The 14,851-nt window shown below is 51.9% G+C and overlaps 1 protein-coding gene across 1 annotated transcript in view; it reads right to left on the minus strand.

Annotated features, from left to right (window-relative positions):
• The window catches only part of MUC1 (mucin 1, cell surface associated), a 28,469-nt gene extending 22,844 nt beyond the window's left edge, over positions 1–5,625 (minus strand). Inside the window, exon 1 of the mRNA XM_083167117.1 lies at positions 5,430–5,625. Within this exon, the coding sequence (XP_083023243.1) occupies positions 5,430–5,601 (172 nt within the window). The 5' untranslated portion in view covers positions 5,602–5,625. The remainder of the gene's footprint in view (positions 1–5,429) is intronic.
• Between the last annotated feature and the right edge of the window lie 9,226 nt (positions 5,626–14,851).

Consider the following 14,851-nt stretch of genomic DNA (forward strand, 5'->3'; position numbering starts at 1 on the left):
TGATGCTAACCTGCTCCGGGCACTATGTCCTGGGTCTCTGGTGACCCCGGGGAGGACCAACATCCCCTCTGGGCACATACTGTACCTCTGGGCTGGCCGCTGGACATGTAAGGCAGATCCTGTCTCCGACTATCTATGTGGTTTGAGATTTTGTACCCCATGGAACAGTCCCTGTTACCGTCTTCCCCATGCTGTTGCTGGCAGCCTACCGCTACCAATGATGGGTATAGTGGCCATTGTGCATGCCATAGACACTTGCACCCGTCGGGGACTCGGTGGTGCCTGGAATGCTTTGATGCTGCTGGGTCTCCATTGCTGGCAGTGGTAATTTATGCTTTGTGGCTTTAGACAGCGGCTTTCACTTCAGCAGTCAGGCCTGGCTCTGTCTCCTGCTTAAACGCAGAGTTACCTGTGCTTCCAGAGGTCCTGTGGGAGGCCAGGGAGTGGACAGAACATCCCAGGGGGCAGAGAGAAAGTACAGTATAACCTGGGGGGGGGGAGACAGTATATCGCAGGGGGGAGAGAGAGAGGGGGGACAGTATATCGCAGGGGGAGAGAGAGAGGGGGGACAGTATATCGCAGGGGATGAGAGAGAGGAGGGACAGTATATCGCAGAGGGAGAGAGAGGGGGGACAGTATATAGCAGAGGGTGAGAGAGAGGGGGGACAGTATATAGCAGAGGGTGAGAGAGAGGGGGGACAGTATATAGCAGAGGGTGAGAGAGAGGGGGGACAGTATATAGCAGAGGGTGAGAGAGAGGGGGGACAGTATATAGCAGAGGGTGAGAGAGAGGGGGGACAGTATATAGCAGAGGGTGAGAGAGAGGGGGGACAGTATATAGCAGAGGGTGAGAGAGAGGGGGGACAGTATATCGCAGGGGGAGAGAGAGAGGGGACAGTATATTGCAGAGGGAGAGAGGGGAGACAGTATATCGCAGGGGGTGAGAGAGAAGGGGGGACAGTATATAGCAGAGGGAGAGAGGGTACAGTATATCGCAGAGGGAGAGAGGGTACAGTATATCGCAGAGGGAGAGAGGGTACAGTATATCGCAGAGGGAGAGAGGGGACAGTATATCGCAGAGGGAGAGCGAGGGGACAGTATATCGCAGGGGAGAGAGAGAGGGGGGACAGTATATCGCAGAGGGAGAGAGGGTACAGTATATCGCAGAGGGAGAGAGGGGACAGTATATCGCAGAGGGAGAGAGGGGACAGTATATCGCAGAGGGAGAGCGAGGGGACAGTATATCGCAGAGGGAGAGCGAGGGGACAGTATATCGCAGAGGGAGAGCGAGGGGACAGTATATCGCAGAGGGAGAGCGAGGGGACAGTATATCGCAGGGGAGAGAGAGAGGGGACAGTAAATCGCAGGGGAGAGAGGGGACAGTATATCGCAGGGGGAGCGAGAGAGAGGGGGGACAGTATATCGCAGGGGGAAAGGCAGTATATCTCAGGGGGAGAGAGAGGGGGGACAGTATATTGCAGGGGAGAGAGAGAGGGGAGACAGTATATTGCAGGGGAGAGAGAGGGGGGACAGTATATCGCAGGGGAGAGAAAGAGGGGGGACAGTATATCGCAGGGGGGAGAGAGAGGGGGGGACAGTATATCGCAGGGGAGAGAGGGGGGACAGTATATCGCAGAGGGAGAGAGGGGACAGTATATCGCAGAGGGAGAGAGGGGACAGTATATCGCAGGGGAGAGAGAGAGGGGACAGTATATCGCAGGGGAGAGAGAGAGGGGACAGTATATCGCAGGGGAGAGAGAGGGGACAGTATATCGCAGGGGAGAGAGAGGGGACAGTATATCGCAGGGGGAGAGAGGGGGGACAGTATATCGCAGGGGGAGAGAGGGGGGACAGTATATCGCAGGGGGAGAGAGGGGGGACAGTATATCGCAGAGGGAGAGAGGGGACAGTATATCGCAGAGGGAGAGAGGGGACAGTATATCGCAGAGGGAGAGAGGGGACAGTATATCGCAGGGGAGAGAGAGAGGGGACAGTATATCGTAGAGGGAGAGAGGGGACAGTATATCGCAGAGGGAGAGAGGGGACAGTATATCGCAGGGGAGAGAGAGAGGGGACAGTATATCGTAGAGGGAGAGAGGGGACAGTATATCGCAGGGGAGAGAGAGAGAGGGGACAGTATCGCAGGGGAGAGAGGGAGGGGACAGTATATCGCAGGGGAGAGAGGGAGGGGACAGTATATCGCAGGGGAGAGAGAGGGGACAGTATATCGCAGGGGGAGCAAGAGAGAGGGGGGACAGTATATTGCAGGGGGAAAGGCAGTATATCTCGGGAGAGAGAGAGGGGGGACAGTATATTGCAGGGAAGAGAGAGAGGGGGGACAGTATATCGCAGGGGGGAGACAGTATATCGCAGGGGAGAGGGAGAGGGGGGACAGTATATCGCAGGGGAGAGAGATAGAGGGGACAGTATCGCAAGAGAGAGAGATAGAGGGGGGACAGTATATCGCAGGGGGGAGAGAGGGGACAGTATATCGCAGGGGAGAGAGAGAGGGGGGACAGCATATCGCAGGGGAGAGAGAGAGAGGGGACAGTATATCGCAGATGAGAGGGGGGACAGTATATCGCAGGGGAGAGAGAGAGATAGAGGGGACAGTATATCGCAAGAGAGAGAGATAGAGGGGGGACAGTATATCGCAGGGGGGAGAGAGAGGGGACAGTATATCGCAAGAGAGAGAGAGGGGACAGTATATCGCAGGAGAGAGAGAGAGAGAGGGGACAGTATATCGCAGAGGGAAAGACAGTATATCTCAGGGAGAGAGAGAGGGGGACAGTATATCGCAGGGGGAGAGAAAGGGGGGACAGTATATCGCAGGGGGAGAGAAAGGGGGGACAGTATATCGCAGGGGGAGAGAGAGGGGGGACAGTACATCGATGGGGGGGGCAGTATATCCCAGGGGGAGAGAGAGAGGGGGGCAGTATATCCCAGGGGGAGAGAGCGGGGGGGGGGCAGAATTTCTAAGGGGGAGAGAGGCGGGGGGCAGTATATCGCAGGGGGAGAGAGCAGTGTATCCCAGTGGGAGAGAGGGGGGGCAGTATATCCCAGGGGGAGAGAGTGGACTAGGATATCCCAGGGGTGGGGGGAGAGAGAGGAAGCGTACCCTTCCACTGCATAAACCAGCTGGTTCTCCGACCCCTTGCCTGTTTACATCCTGCTATCTAGCCACCACCCACTTGCTTGCACCTCATGTAATCTGTCTGTCTCCCCTTCCTACTAGATTGTAAGCTCCTCCGAGCAGGGCCCTCTTCCCTCCTGTTGTCAAAGCCCTCTTCTCTTCACATGTCACTCACAGCTCTCCTATACTCAAACACTCAGTGACGATCTTCGTCCGCATACTCCTCTCCATCATTGGCATCTAGCCTCTAGTTGCATGTTGATTGAGTCCTCACTACTTACTGTATATTTAAGCTGTAATGTGTATTGTACTGTGGCGCTCTTTATTTATACTCTATTTTTGTTATTTATTCAATGTTATGTATTGTATTGTTCCTTTTGTACGGTGCTGCGAAACACTTGTGGCGCCTTATAACTAAAATTATAATAACAACTGTATTTCGCAGATCTCCCAGGACCCCATTGTCCGGCTGAGCCCCCCACTCTGGACCGATCCACATTGCACCTGCTCTGTGGTATTATGGCTCGGCATATTATGTACAGCACAGGAATGCTCTAAATTGGCATAAACATCTCAATGTGATGTTCAGGCGTTTGGCAGCTGATTAGACCGCGCTTCTGCAGATCGGGGTGTATGGCGTAAATGTGCGGATATCAGAGAAGCATGACGATAAATCTCTAAGCCGTCACCACACGGCGATAAGTGTCGCACAGACCATCATAACGTCACAGAGGAAGATGTGATTGTTACTCTGTAATTAGCAGATAATCAGTGACCAGGCGGGGGAGGGGTAATTACAGGAACACGGCCGGGGGAAGGGTAATTACAGGGACACGGCCGGGGAGGCCGTATAATGTAAATACCTCCTGCCAGGTAAATAAGGGAGTAGACTAGCACATACGCAGCCAGCCTCGGTTATCTGCCGACTCCACCAAACGGAAACTTCCGGAGAGAAAGCTACATTCTCCCCAGGAATCACGTTACAGAACATTCTCCCCAGTAATCACATCATAGAACATTCTCCCCAGGAATCACGTTACAGAACATTCTCCCCAGGAATCACGTCATAGAACATTCTCCCCAGAAATCACATCATAGAAAATTCTCCCCAGAAATCACGTTACAGAACATTCCCCCCATATATCACGTTCTAGAACATTCTCCCCATATATCACGTTCTAGAACATTCTCCCCAGAAATCACGTTATAGAACATTGTCCCCAGAAATCACGTTATAGAACATTGTCCCCAGAAATCACGTTATAGAACATTGTCCCCAGAAATCACGTTACTGAATATTCTCCCCAGAAATCACGTTACTGAACATTCTCCCCAGAAATCACATTACAGAACATTCTCCCCAGGAATCAAGTTATAGAACATTGTCCCCAGAAATCACGTTATAGAACATTGTCCCCAGAAATCACGTTATAGAACATTCTCCCCAGAAATCACGTTACTGAACATTCTCCCCAGAAATCACATTACAGAACATTCTCCCCAGGAATCAAGTTATAGAACATTGTCCCCAGAAATCACGTTATAGAACATTCTCCCCAGAAATCACGTTATAGAACATTCTCCCCAGAAATCACGTTATAGAACATTCTCCCCAGAAATCACGTTCTAGAACATTCTCCCCAGGAATCACGTCATAGAACATTCTCCCCAGGAATCACGTCAGAGAACATTCTCCCCAGGAATTACGTTATAGAACATTCTCCCCAGAGGCCGCCTTGCGGGACACTGTCTCTCCCTGGGGGGCCACCTTGCGGGACACTGTCTCTCCCCGGGGGCCGCCTTGCGGGGCACTCTCTCTCCCTGGGGGGCGCCTTGCGGGACACTGTCTCTCCCTGGGGGCCGCCTTGCGGGACACTGTCTCTCCCCGGGGGCCGCCTTGCGGGGCACTCTCTCTCCCTGGGGGGCGCCTTGCGGGACACTGTCTCTCCCTGGGGGCCGCCTTGCGGGACACTGTCTCTCCCCGGGGGCCGCCTTGTGGGGCACTCTCTCTCCCCGGGGGCCGCCTTGCGGGGCACTCTCTCTCCCCGGGGGCCGCCTTGCGGGGCACTCTCTCTCCCCGGGGGCCGCCTTGCGGGACACTCTCTCTCCCCGGGGGCCGCCTTGCGGGACACTCTCTCTCCCCGGGGGCCGCCTTGCGGGACACTCTCTCTCCCCGGGGGCCGCCTTGCGGGACACCATCCTTTCTGTAAATTTCCTGAGTAGAATGCCCTAAACGTGGTCCGTCTCCCGGTGCCCACTCCCAGAACTGCTATCCATCCAGCAATGTGGCACTTACTGTGGACATGAGCCGCAAACACCAGGGCCAGGAGCAGCACAGTAATCCTGCTGTGATCCATCTCCCCTCCTGCTAGAAGTCTGATGCAGTGATGCAGCTGCTTGGGGCTTATGACTAGGTCACCTGTAACAGGTGGATCTATCCCCACCCACTGTACTGAGACCTGGGCCATAGGCTCAGCCCCCGTGTCATTCAGGAGCAGAACGCACAGTGAGGTCACAAAGCAAATTTGCTCAGCTCTATTCTTAGAAACCTGTCAGTACTTTGCCTTAACCCATTCCTTGCCCTGCATGTCCCGGACCCGGATGGCTGCTGGGCCCTGCGGTGGGGGCTGCATGCTGCCCCCCTCAGATGGAGGCTACTCCCAGCTTCCCTGAGGATTGGCACAGTAACATTGGTGCTGGCTGTGTAACCGGATCAGGCTCCCCGGGCTCCCATCCAGGCTCTGTGCATTCTCCCAGCACAGTACCAAACAGGGCTATCCTGAGGCAGTGTCTGCCAGCCGTGCCACTCTGTTTGCAAGGTTTTATATTTGCAGAAGAGTATTTCCAGTGAGCCAAGGCTCCATCCATATACATGGGCACTGGCTGGGGGTGCCACACGGCAAGAATATGTCCAGACTCTATGGGATGCCAAGCAGCTGAGGTCCTGCCTGGCCTCTGCTGGGTGGCTGTACGTGAGGTGTGTGTGCCATGTTACCAGCGGGCACCAGCCAGGAGTAATGCCATGTTAGGTCTGTATGCCAGTCTCCTCAGGGTCCTAGGAGAGTTAGGCTGTGGGAGGGGAGGGTGAGGCTGGGGGGGTAGTTAGGGTTAAGCTGTGGGAGGGGAGGGTGAGGCTGGGGGGGGGGGGGTAGTTAGTTTGGGTTAGGCTGTGGGAGGGGAGGGGAGGGTGAGGCTGGGGGGTAGTTGGTTAGGCTGTGGGAGGGGAGGGTCAGGCTGGGGTGTATTTAGGGTTCGGCTGTGGGAGGGGAGAGTTAGACTGGGAGGTAGTTAGTGTTAGGCTGTGGGAGGGGAGGTTGAGGCTGGGGGGTTGTTTGTTAGGCTTGGTGGTGGTTGTGGTTAGGCTGTTGGAGGGTGAGGCTGGGAGGTAGTAAGGGTTAGACTGTGGGTGAGGGGGAGGATGGGGGGGGTAGTTTGTTAGGGTTAGGCTTGGCGGTGGTTGGGGTTAGGCTGTGGGAGGGGAGGGTGAGGCTGGGGGGGTAGTTTGATAGGGTTAGGCTTGGCGGTGGTTGGGTTTAGGCCTGGGGTAGCCAACCCTAGTCCTCGAGAGCTACCAACAGTGCATGTTTTGCAGGTCTCCTCACAGAATCACAAGTGAGCTAATTAGCTCCATCTGTGTATCTTTTAAAACGTGTCAGTGATTAATGAGTGCAGCTGTGCAGCAGCTAGGTTGTCTGGAAAATGTGAACTGTTGGTAGCTCTCGAGGGCTAGGGTTGGCTACCACTGGTTTAGGCTGTGGGAGGGTGAGGCTGGGGGGTAGTTAGGGTTAGGCTGTGGGAGGGGAGTTAGGCTGGGGGGGGTAGTTAGGGTAAGGCTGTGGGAGGGGAGAGTTAGGCTGGGGGGTAGTTAGGGTAAGGCTGTGGGAGGGGAGAGTTAGGCTGGGGGTTAGTTAGGGTAAGGCTGTGGGAGGGGAGAGTTAGGCTGGGGGGTAGTTAGAGGTAGGCTGTGGGTGGGGGAATGGATAGGGGTTGCAATAATTAACAGGTGCCGTTGGATTGTTGCTGTCAGCATCATGACCATAGGATTTAAAATGCTTTGATGTCATACCCACCCTTACCATGTATCAGTAATCAGAATCTGTGATTTTCTGGCCATGTCAGAGAATATAAATGATAACTCACAAACGTTTCTGTCACTCGGGGTTAGTGGTTGGGTGAAGCCATTTATTGTCAAACATCTGTGTTTACTCTTTTTAAATTCTAATGACAACAGAAACTACCCAAATGACCCTGATCAAAAGTTTACATACCCTGGAGATTTTGGCCTCATAACATGCACACAAGTTGATACAAATGGGTTTGAATAGCTACTGAAGGTAACCATCCTCACCTGTGATCTGTTTGCTTGTAATTAGTGTGTGTGTATAAAAGGTCAGTGAGTTTCTGGTCTCCTGAAAGACCCTTGCATCTTTTCATCCAGTGCTGAACTGACGTGTCTGGATTCTGAGTCATGGGGAAAGCAAAAGAATTGTCAAAGGATCTGCGGGAAAAGGCAGTTGAACTGTATAAAACAGGAAAGGGATATAAAAACATATCCAAGCAATTGAGAATGCCAATCGGCAGTGTTCAAACTCTAATTAAGAAGTGGAAAATAAGGGATTCTGTGGAAACCAAATCTCGGTCAGGGACGTGCGGTGAGGCAAATGGCTTGAGTCCCTGGCAAGTACCAGAGCCAGAGTTGCACACACTATATGAGCCACGGAGTACATGCCAGCATTATACACATGCGAAGCAGTATACACTGCTGGAGATTCACTGAGTTTTGATAAGAGATGTGCAGAAAAGGTAGCCAGTTGAGGCACTGCCTCACCTGCCATAGACTTTTTACTCCAGCGTTTTGACTATAAAAATAATTAGAATAATAAAAATTGTTTTATAAAATTCAAAATGCCGACATATACCCTAGTATGACAGGAAAGGCTATGCCTCACCTGCCTCACCCCACCGCACGCCACTGGGTCAGGTAAAACAACAAAAAACTGCCAGGAAAATTGTTCGGGATGCAAAGAAAAATTGGTACTTGTTTCCTAGCACAGCGCCCCCGATTTTGATCGTAGTGCATCTTATACAATCGATTTTTAATTGTACAAGTAAACTAATGGGTGTTTACAATGTTAAATGCATCCCCATTGTCAACGCCACCCCCACTATCAATGCCAACCCGAAACGTGGCGAGCGGCGGCGGTACACGTCCTCTGACCTTTTCATACCCCACTATCCACGTCGGTGTAGAGTTGATTTTAGATAGTGTGACGAGCCCGAAGCTCGACGAGCGCACACGTATTACTTTACATATATTCCCCGTCCCCTTGCGGGGCTCGCCACGCTCCGGGCTCGTATTCCGTGGCCCCTCGTGGGGCTCGCCACGCTTCAGGCTCGGTGGCTTGCTGCGCTCGCCACATTATCTAAAGTCGACTACACGCCAACCTGGATAGAGGGGGAATTAAAAACGGTCGGTGGACGCGTACCTCCACCCCTCGCGGGCTCGCAGCGCTTGCCAAGCTTCGGGTTTGCGTTTATAGTGGGGGTGGTGTTGAAAATGGGGGTGCATTTAACATTATAAGCACCCATCAGGGGGCGGGGCGAGGAGGACGTCATCAAGCCCCGCCCCCATGGCAGGCAAACACAGCAATTCGCTGGTCCACGGATTGGGGGAGGGGCTAAAATGATGCGGTTCGCGTCACTTTAGACCCGCCCATCACCGTGGACCTGATGAAAACGGTTTCTTTGGGCAGAACGGGGGGGGGGCAGGGCTGCATGACCAATGCGGGAGGATTGCCCACGTTCCCGGGGGGCCGGGAGGGGGACCCGATTTTCGGGAGCCTCCCGGCGACTCCTGGAGGGTAGGCAAGCCTGCACAAAGCATCCAGCTTACAATACTCCAAACAGCACAGAGCAAACCTCAAAACTTCTGGAATCAAGTCATTTGGAGTGGGGGCAGTACGGATGGTGTAATGGTTAGCATTACTGCCTCACAGCACTGAGGTCATGGGTTCAATACCCACCATGGCCCTAACTGTGCGGAGTTTGTATATTCTCCCCGTACTTGCGTGGGTTTCCTCCGGGTACTCCGGTTTCCTCCCACAATCCAAAAATATACTGCTAGGCTAATTTGGCTCCCAACAAAATTAACCCTAGAATGTCTGTGTGTGCGTGTACATGTGGTAGGGAATATAGATTGTAAGCTCCACTGGGGCAGGGACTGATGTGAATGGTCAAATATTCTCTGTAAAGCGCTGCGGAATCTGTGTGCGCTATATAAGAAACTGCTAATAAATAAATAAATAAATGAGACCAAAATTTTACTTTTTGGCCACAGCCATAAACGTTACATTTGGAGAGGCCTATGACGAAAGGTACACCATTCCTACTGCAAAACACGGAGGTGGATCGCTAAGGTTTGGGGATGTGTGATTACAAAGGCACTGGAAACATGGTCAAAATTGATCTCCGTCTCCTGACCTCAATATCATTGCGCCACTCTGGGGAGACCTCAAACGTGCAGCTCATGCAACACAGCCCAAGAATTTACCGGAACTGGAGGCTTTGTGCCAAGAAGAACGGGCAGCTGCCATAAAGGACTTCAAACTGTCACTGATGTTAAAGGGGGCAATACTTGGTATTAAGATAAGACCTGGGGTATGTAAACTTTTGATCAGGGTCATTTGGGAAGTTTCTGTTGTCATTATGATTAAACACAGATGTGTGACAATAAATGGCGTCACCCAACCACTAACCATGAGTGACAGAGAAGTGTGAGAGTTATCATTCATATTCTCTGACAAATGGCCAGAAAACCACACATTCTGCTGCTGGGGTATGTAACCTTATCAGCACAGCTGTACATATGTGTGTGTGCATTATGCAGAATAGAAGTATATTTATGTCACACATATTTTTATAAATAAGCTCCTGATTTTTTCCCTCATTCATTCCCTCTCTCAGCTGCCGCGTCACGCCCAGGTCGGACCCCCTGTACCCGTCTCGCGGATTCCCAGGACACGCAGCTGCCGCGTCACGCCCAGGTCGGACCCCCTGTACCTGTCTCGCGGATTCCCAGGACACGCAGCTGCCGCGTCACGCCCAGGTCGGACCCCCTGTACCCGTCTCACGGATTCCCAGGACACACAGCCGCTGTCAGACCCCCGTTACAGGACCTGTATTGCAGGTAAATAAATACTCTGATCGATCTCCCAGATAAGACTGGAACAATGTGATGACGCATGTGATCGTCTCCAGGTGACACCATATAAATGAGGAATGTGATAGAATGTTTATATCCCTCACAAAGCAGATTCCTGTCCTGTGTACACACATCCCTCCCCCAACATTGTATTCAGTAACCAGCCTCCAATATATCGGGCCTCTGACCAGTGTACAGCCTCCGATATATATCGGGCCTCTGACCAGTGTTCAGCCTCCAATATATCCGGCCTCTGACCAGTGTACAGCCTCCGATATATCCGGCCTCTGACCAGTGTACAGCCTCCGATATATCCGGCCTCTGACCAGTGTACAGCCTCCGATATATCGGGCCTCTGACCAGTGTTCAGCCTCCGATATATCGGGCCTCTGACCAGTGTACAGCCTCCGATATATCGGGCCTCTGACCAGTGTTCAGCCTCCGATATATCGGGCCTCTGACCAGTGTACAGCCTCCGATATATCGGGCCTCTGACTAGTGTACAGCCTCCGATATATCCGGCCCCTGACCAGTGTACAGCCTCCGATATATCGGGCCTCTGACCAGTGTACAGCCTCCGACCAGTGTACAGCCTCCGATATATCGGGCCTCTGACCAGTGTTCAGCCTCCGATATATCGGGCCTCTGACCAGTGTACAGCCTCCGATATATCGGGCCTCTGACCAGTGTACAGCCTCCAATATATCGGGCCTCTGACCAGTGTACAGCCTCCAATATATCCGGCCCCTGACCAGTGTACAGCCTCCGATATATCCGGCCTCTGACCAGTTTACAGCCTCCGATATATCCGGCCTCTGACCAGTGTACAGCCTCCGATATATCGGGCCTCTGACCAGTGTACAGCCTCCGATATATCGGGCCTCTGACCAGTGTACAGCCTCTGACATATCCGGCCTCTGACCAGTATACAGCCTCCGTTATTATACGACCTCTCGCCAGTATACAGCCTCCGTTATATCTGTTCTCTATTGTGTATACAGTGTGGCCCTTATTCTGGGTCACTCACAAAGGAAATTCCTTCTCAAATGGATTAAACCATGTGAACTGCAGGTGGGGCAGATGTAACTTGTGCAGAGAGAATTAAATTTGGGTGGGGTTTTACTTCAGTGAGATCTATATTGCAGTGTAAATATAAAGCAGCCAGTTTTTACCCTGCACAGAAGCAAAATAACTCGCCCAAATCTAAATGCCCCCATACACTTTGGGCCCGACTTTCACCTGATTCAGGTGGATCGGGCTGTGAATTCTGCCCAAATCACATGTGCAAACACTCTCTTCCGACCCGACGCGTGATCCCGGGTGCAGTGGGGGGGGGGGGGGGGGGGGGGGGGTCGGGAGGTCGGACGGGCTGCACATAAGATTGGTGCAGCCTGAAGGCGGGCAGGGGCAGCAGTGGGCGGTGAACGCTGCGAGGGGACCAGAGAGCTGGGGATGTGAAGCTGGGCGGCGGGCGCACGCAGGATATAAAATGGGATACGGTCGATGGGTCCACCATAAGATGGTCGACTGTCATTAGGTCAACACCATTGGGTCAACATACAGGAAGGTCGACATGGGCTAAGTCGACAACTGGCTAGGTAGACACATGTGTTAGGTTGACAGTCAAAAGGTCGACATGGGGTTTTTCACAGTTTTTTGAGCCGAAATGTGCCGACAGGCGGTATTACATGCCCTGCCATCCAGTAGGGCGAGGTGGGATAATATAATAGTGTGCCGAGCGTAGCGAGACGCCGCGCACCACGCGAGGGGATGCGGCGCACCACGCGGGGGGGATGCGGCGCACCACGCGAGGGGATGCAGTACACTTAAAGTTGTGTCCATGTCGACTGTGTTGATATTCGGGTCAAAAAAACCATGTCGACCTTTTGACTGTCGACCTAACCCATGTCGACCTAACACTTGTCGACCCAAAGGTGTTGACCGAGAGCTCTCGGACAATCATTGGCTGCCCATTCATTTGTATGGGGAGTTTTTTTCTATGTGCGCCCGCTGCCCGGCTTCCCTATGCCACCCAGCTCCCGGCTTCACGTACCCGGCTTTGCTCCCAGCTCCCTCCGCCTGCAGATCCCCGGGAGTTGCATGTGATAAATCGCATGCCATTTATCCCATGCAAAACTTGGCACATAAAGTGCCCAATGGTGTGTGAGCCCTGTTATATCTGCCCCCCCCCCCCCCCCCCATTTGTCCATTTGAAAAGGTATTTTCCTTTGCCAGTGAACCAGAATAACCCCTAGTTCTGGGGGACGTGTTTATGGTGGCCGTTCCCAGGAATTGTCCCCAATATTGCCAGGATTTCAGTTTCGGATGCCGGATTTTGGAATTAGAATGCACTTCCAACCCCGGTGTACGGCTCTGCACAGCGTGACTAGGTCACACTGACGAGGTCACACTGTGCACCGCCGCTTCTGTCAGCTCTGCCTGCCCACTTCTGCCCGTACTGCCCACCCATGTAAGTAATGTGCAGGGCAGCTGGTGTAATGGGGGGGGGGGGGGTTGCTGCAGGATTAGCATTCCTAGATGTGTTGCCTGCGAGAGGCATGTGGCTGTTACACGGTTTGGCACATGTATGGACGCCAGGTCCCATGTGATGTGTACAGTAAACAGGGATTTCTGTAGATATGGGCAGTTTGCCCCCTGCTGGCTGCTGGTGACTATACAGCTGCTCTAAACTCCAACTCTAGCACATGCCCATGTCCCCAGTCCTGCAGTATGCTGCTTTTACATCACCGTGACACGCGTGTGTATGATTTCAGGTGCATTGCTGTGTAAGTGATCACAGGTGACTGCTATCCCTATCTGTGTAGTAATGGTGCTGTTCCTGTCTATGTGGTAGATCACTGTCAGAGCAGTATATGCACGTGTGTTATATGTAGTAGTGCATACGGTATACGCACGCATGTTATATGTAGCACTGCAGACGGTATATGCACATGTGTTATATGTAGTAGTGCATACGGTATAAGCACGCATGTTATATGTAGCACTGCAGACGGTATATGCACGTGTGTTATATGTAGTAGTGCATACGGTATACGCATGTGTGTTATATGTAGTAGTGCATACGGTATAAGCTCGTGTGTTCTATATAGCACTGCAGACGGTATATGCACGTGTGTTATGTGTAGCACTGTAGACGGTATATGCACGTGTGTTATATGTAGCACTGCAGTTGTTATACGCACATGTGTTATATGTAGCACTGCAGACGGTATATGCACGTGTGTTATGTGTAGCACTGCAGACGGTATACGCACGTGTGTTATATGTAGCACTGTAGACGTTATATGCACATGTGTTATATGTAGCACTGCAGACGGTATACGCATGTGTGTTATATGTAGCACTGTAGACGGTATATGCACGTGTTATATGTAGCACTGCAGACGGTATACGCACGTGTGTTATATGTAGCACTGCAGACGGTATATGCACGTGTTATATGTAGCACTGCAGACGGTATACGCACGTGTGTTATATGTAGCACTGCATACGGTATACGCACGTGTGTTATATGTAGCACTGCATACGGTATACGCACGTGTGTTATAAGCAGCACTGCAGACGGTATACGCACGTGTGTTATATGTAGCATTGCAGACGGTATACGCACGTGTGTTATAAGCAGCACTGCAGACGGTATACGCACGTGTGTTATAAGCAGCACTGCAGACGGTATACGCACGTGTGTTATAAGCAGCACTGCAGACGGTATACGAACGTGTGTTATATTTAGCACTGCAGACGGTATATGCAAGTGTGTTATATGTAGCACTGCAGACGGTATAATCACGTGTGTTATATGTAGCACTGTAGACGATATACGCACGTGTGTTATATGTAGCACTGCAGACGGTATATGCACGTGTGTTATATGTAGCACTGCAGACGGTATAAGCACGTGTGTTATATGTAGCACTGCAGACGGTATATGCACGTGTGTTGTGTAGCACTGTAGACGGTATATGCACGTGTTATATGTAGCACTGCAGTTGTTATATGCACGTGTGTTTATATGTAGCACTGTAGACGGTATACGCATGTGTGTTATATGTAGCACTGTAGACGTTATACGCACGTGTGTTATATGTAGCACTGTAGACGTTATACGCACGTGTGTTATATGTAGCACTGTAGACGGTATATGCACGTGTGTTATATGTAGCACTGTAGACGGTATATGCACGTGTGTTATATGTAGCACTGTAGACTGTATATGCACGTGTGTTATATGTAGCACTGTAGATGGTATACGCACGTGTGTTATATGTAGCACTGCAGACGGTATACGCACGTGTGTTATATGTAGCACTGCAGGCGGTATACGCACGTGTGTTATATGTAGCACTGCAGACGGTATACGCACGTGTGTTATATGTAGCACTGTAGATGGTAAATGCACGTGTTATATGTAGCACTGCAGATGGTATATGCACGTGTGTGTTATATGTAGCACTGCAGACGGTATATGCACGTGTTATATGTAGCACTGCAGACGG

The sequence above is a fragment of the Crinia signifera genome, chromosome 12, assembly GCF_055691185.1.
Source record: "Crinia signifera chromosome 12, ASM5569118v1, whole genome shotgun sequence".
Lineage (NCBI taxonomy): Eukaryota > Metazoa > Chordata > Amphibia > Anura > Myobatrachidae > Crinia > Crinia signifera.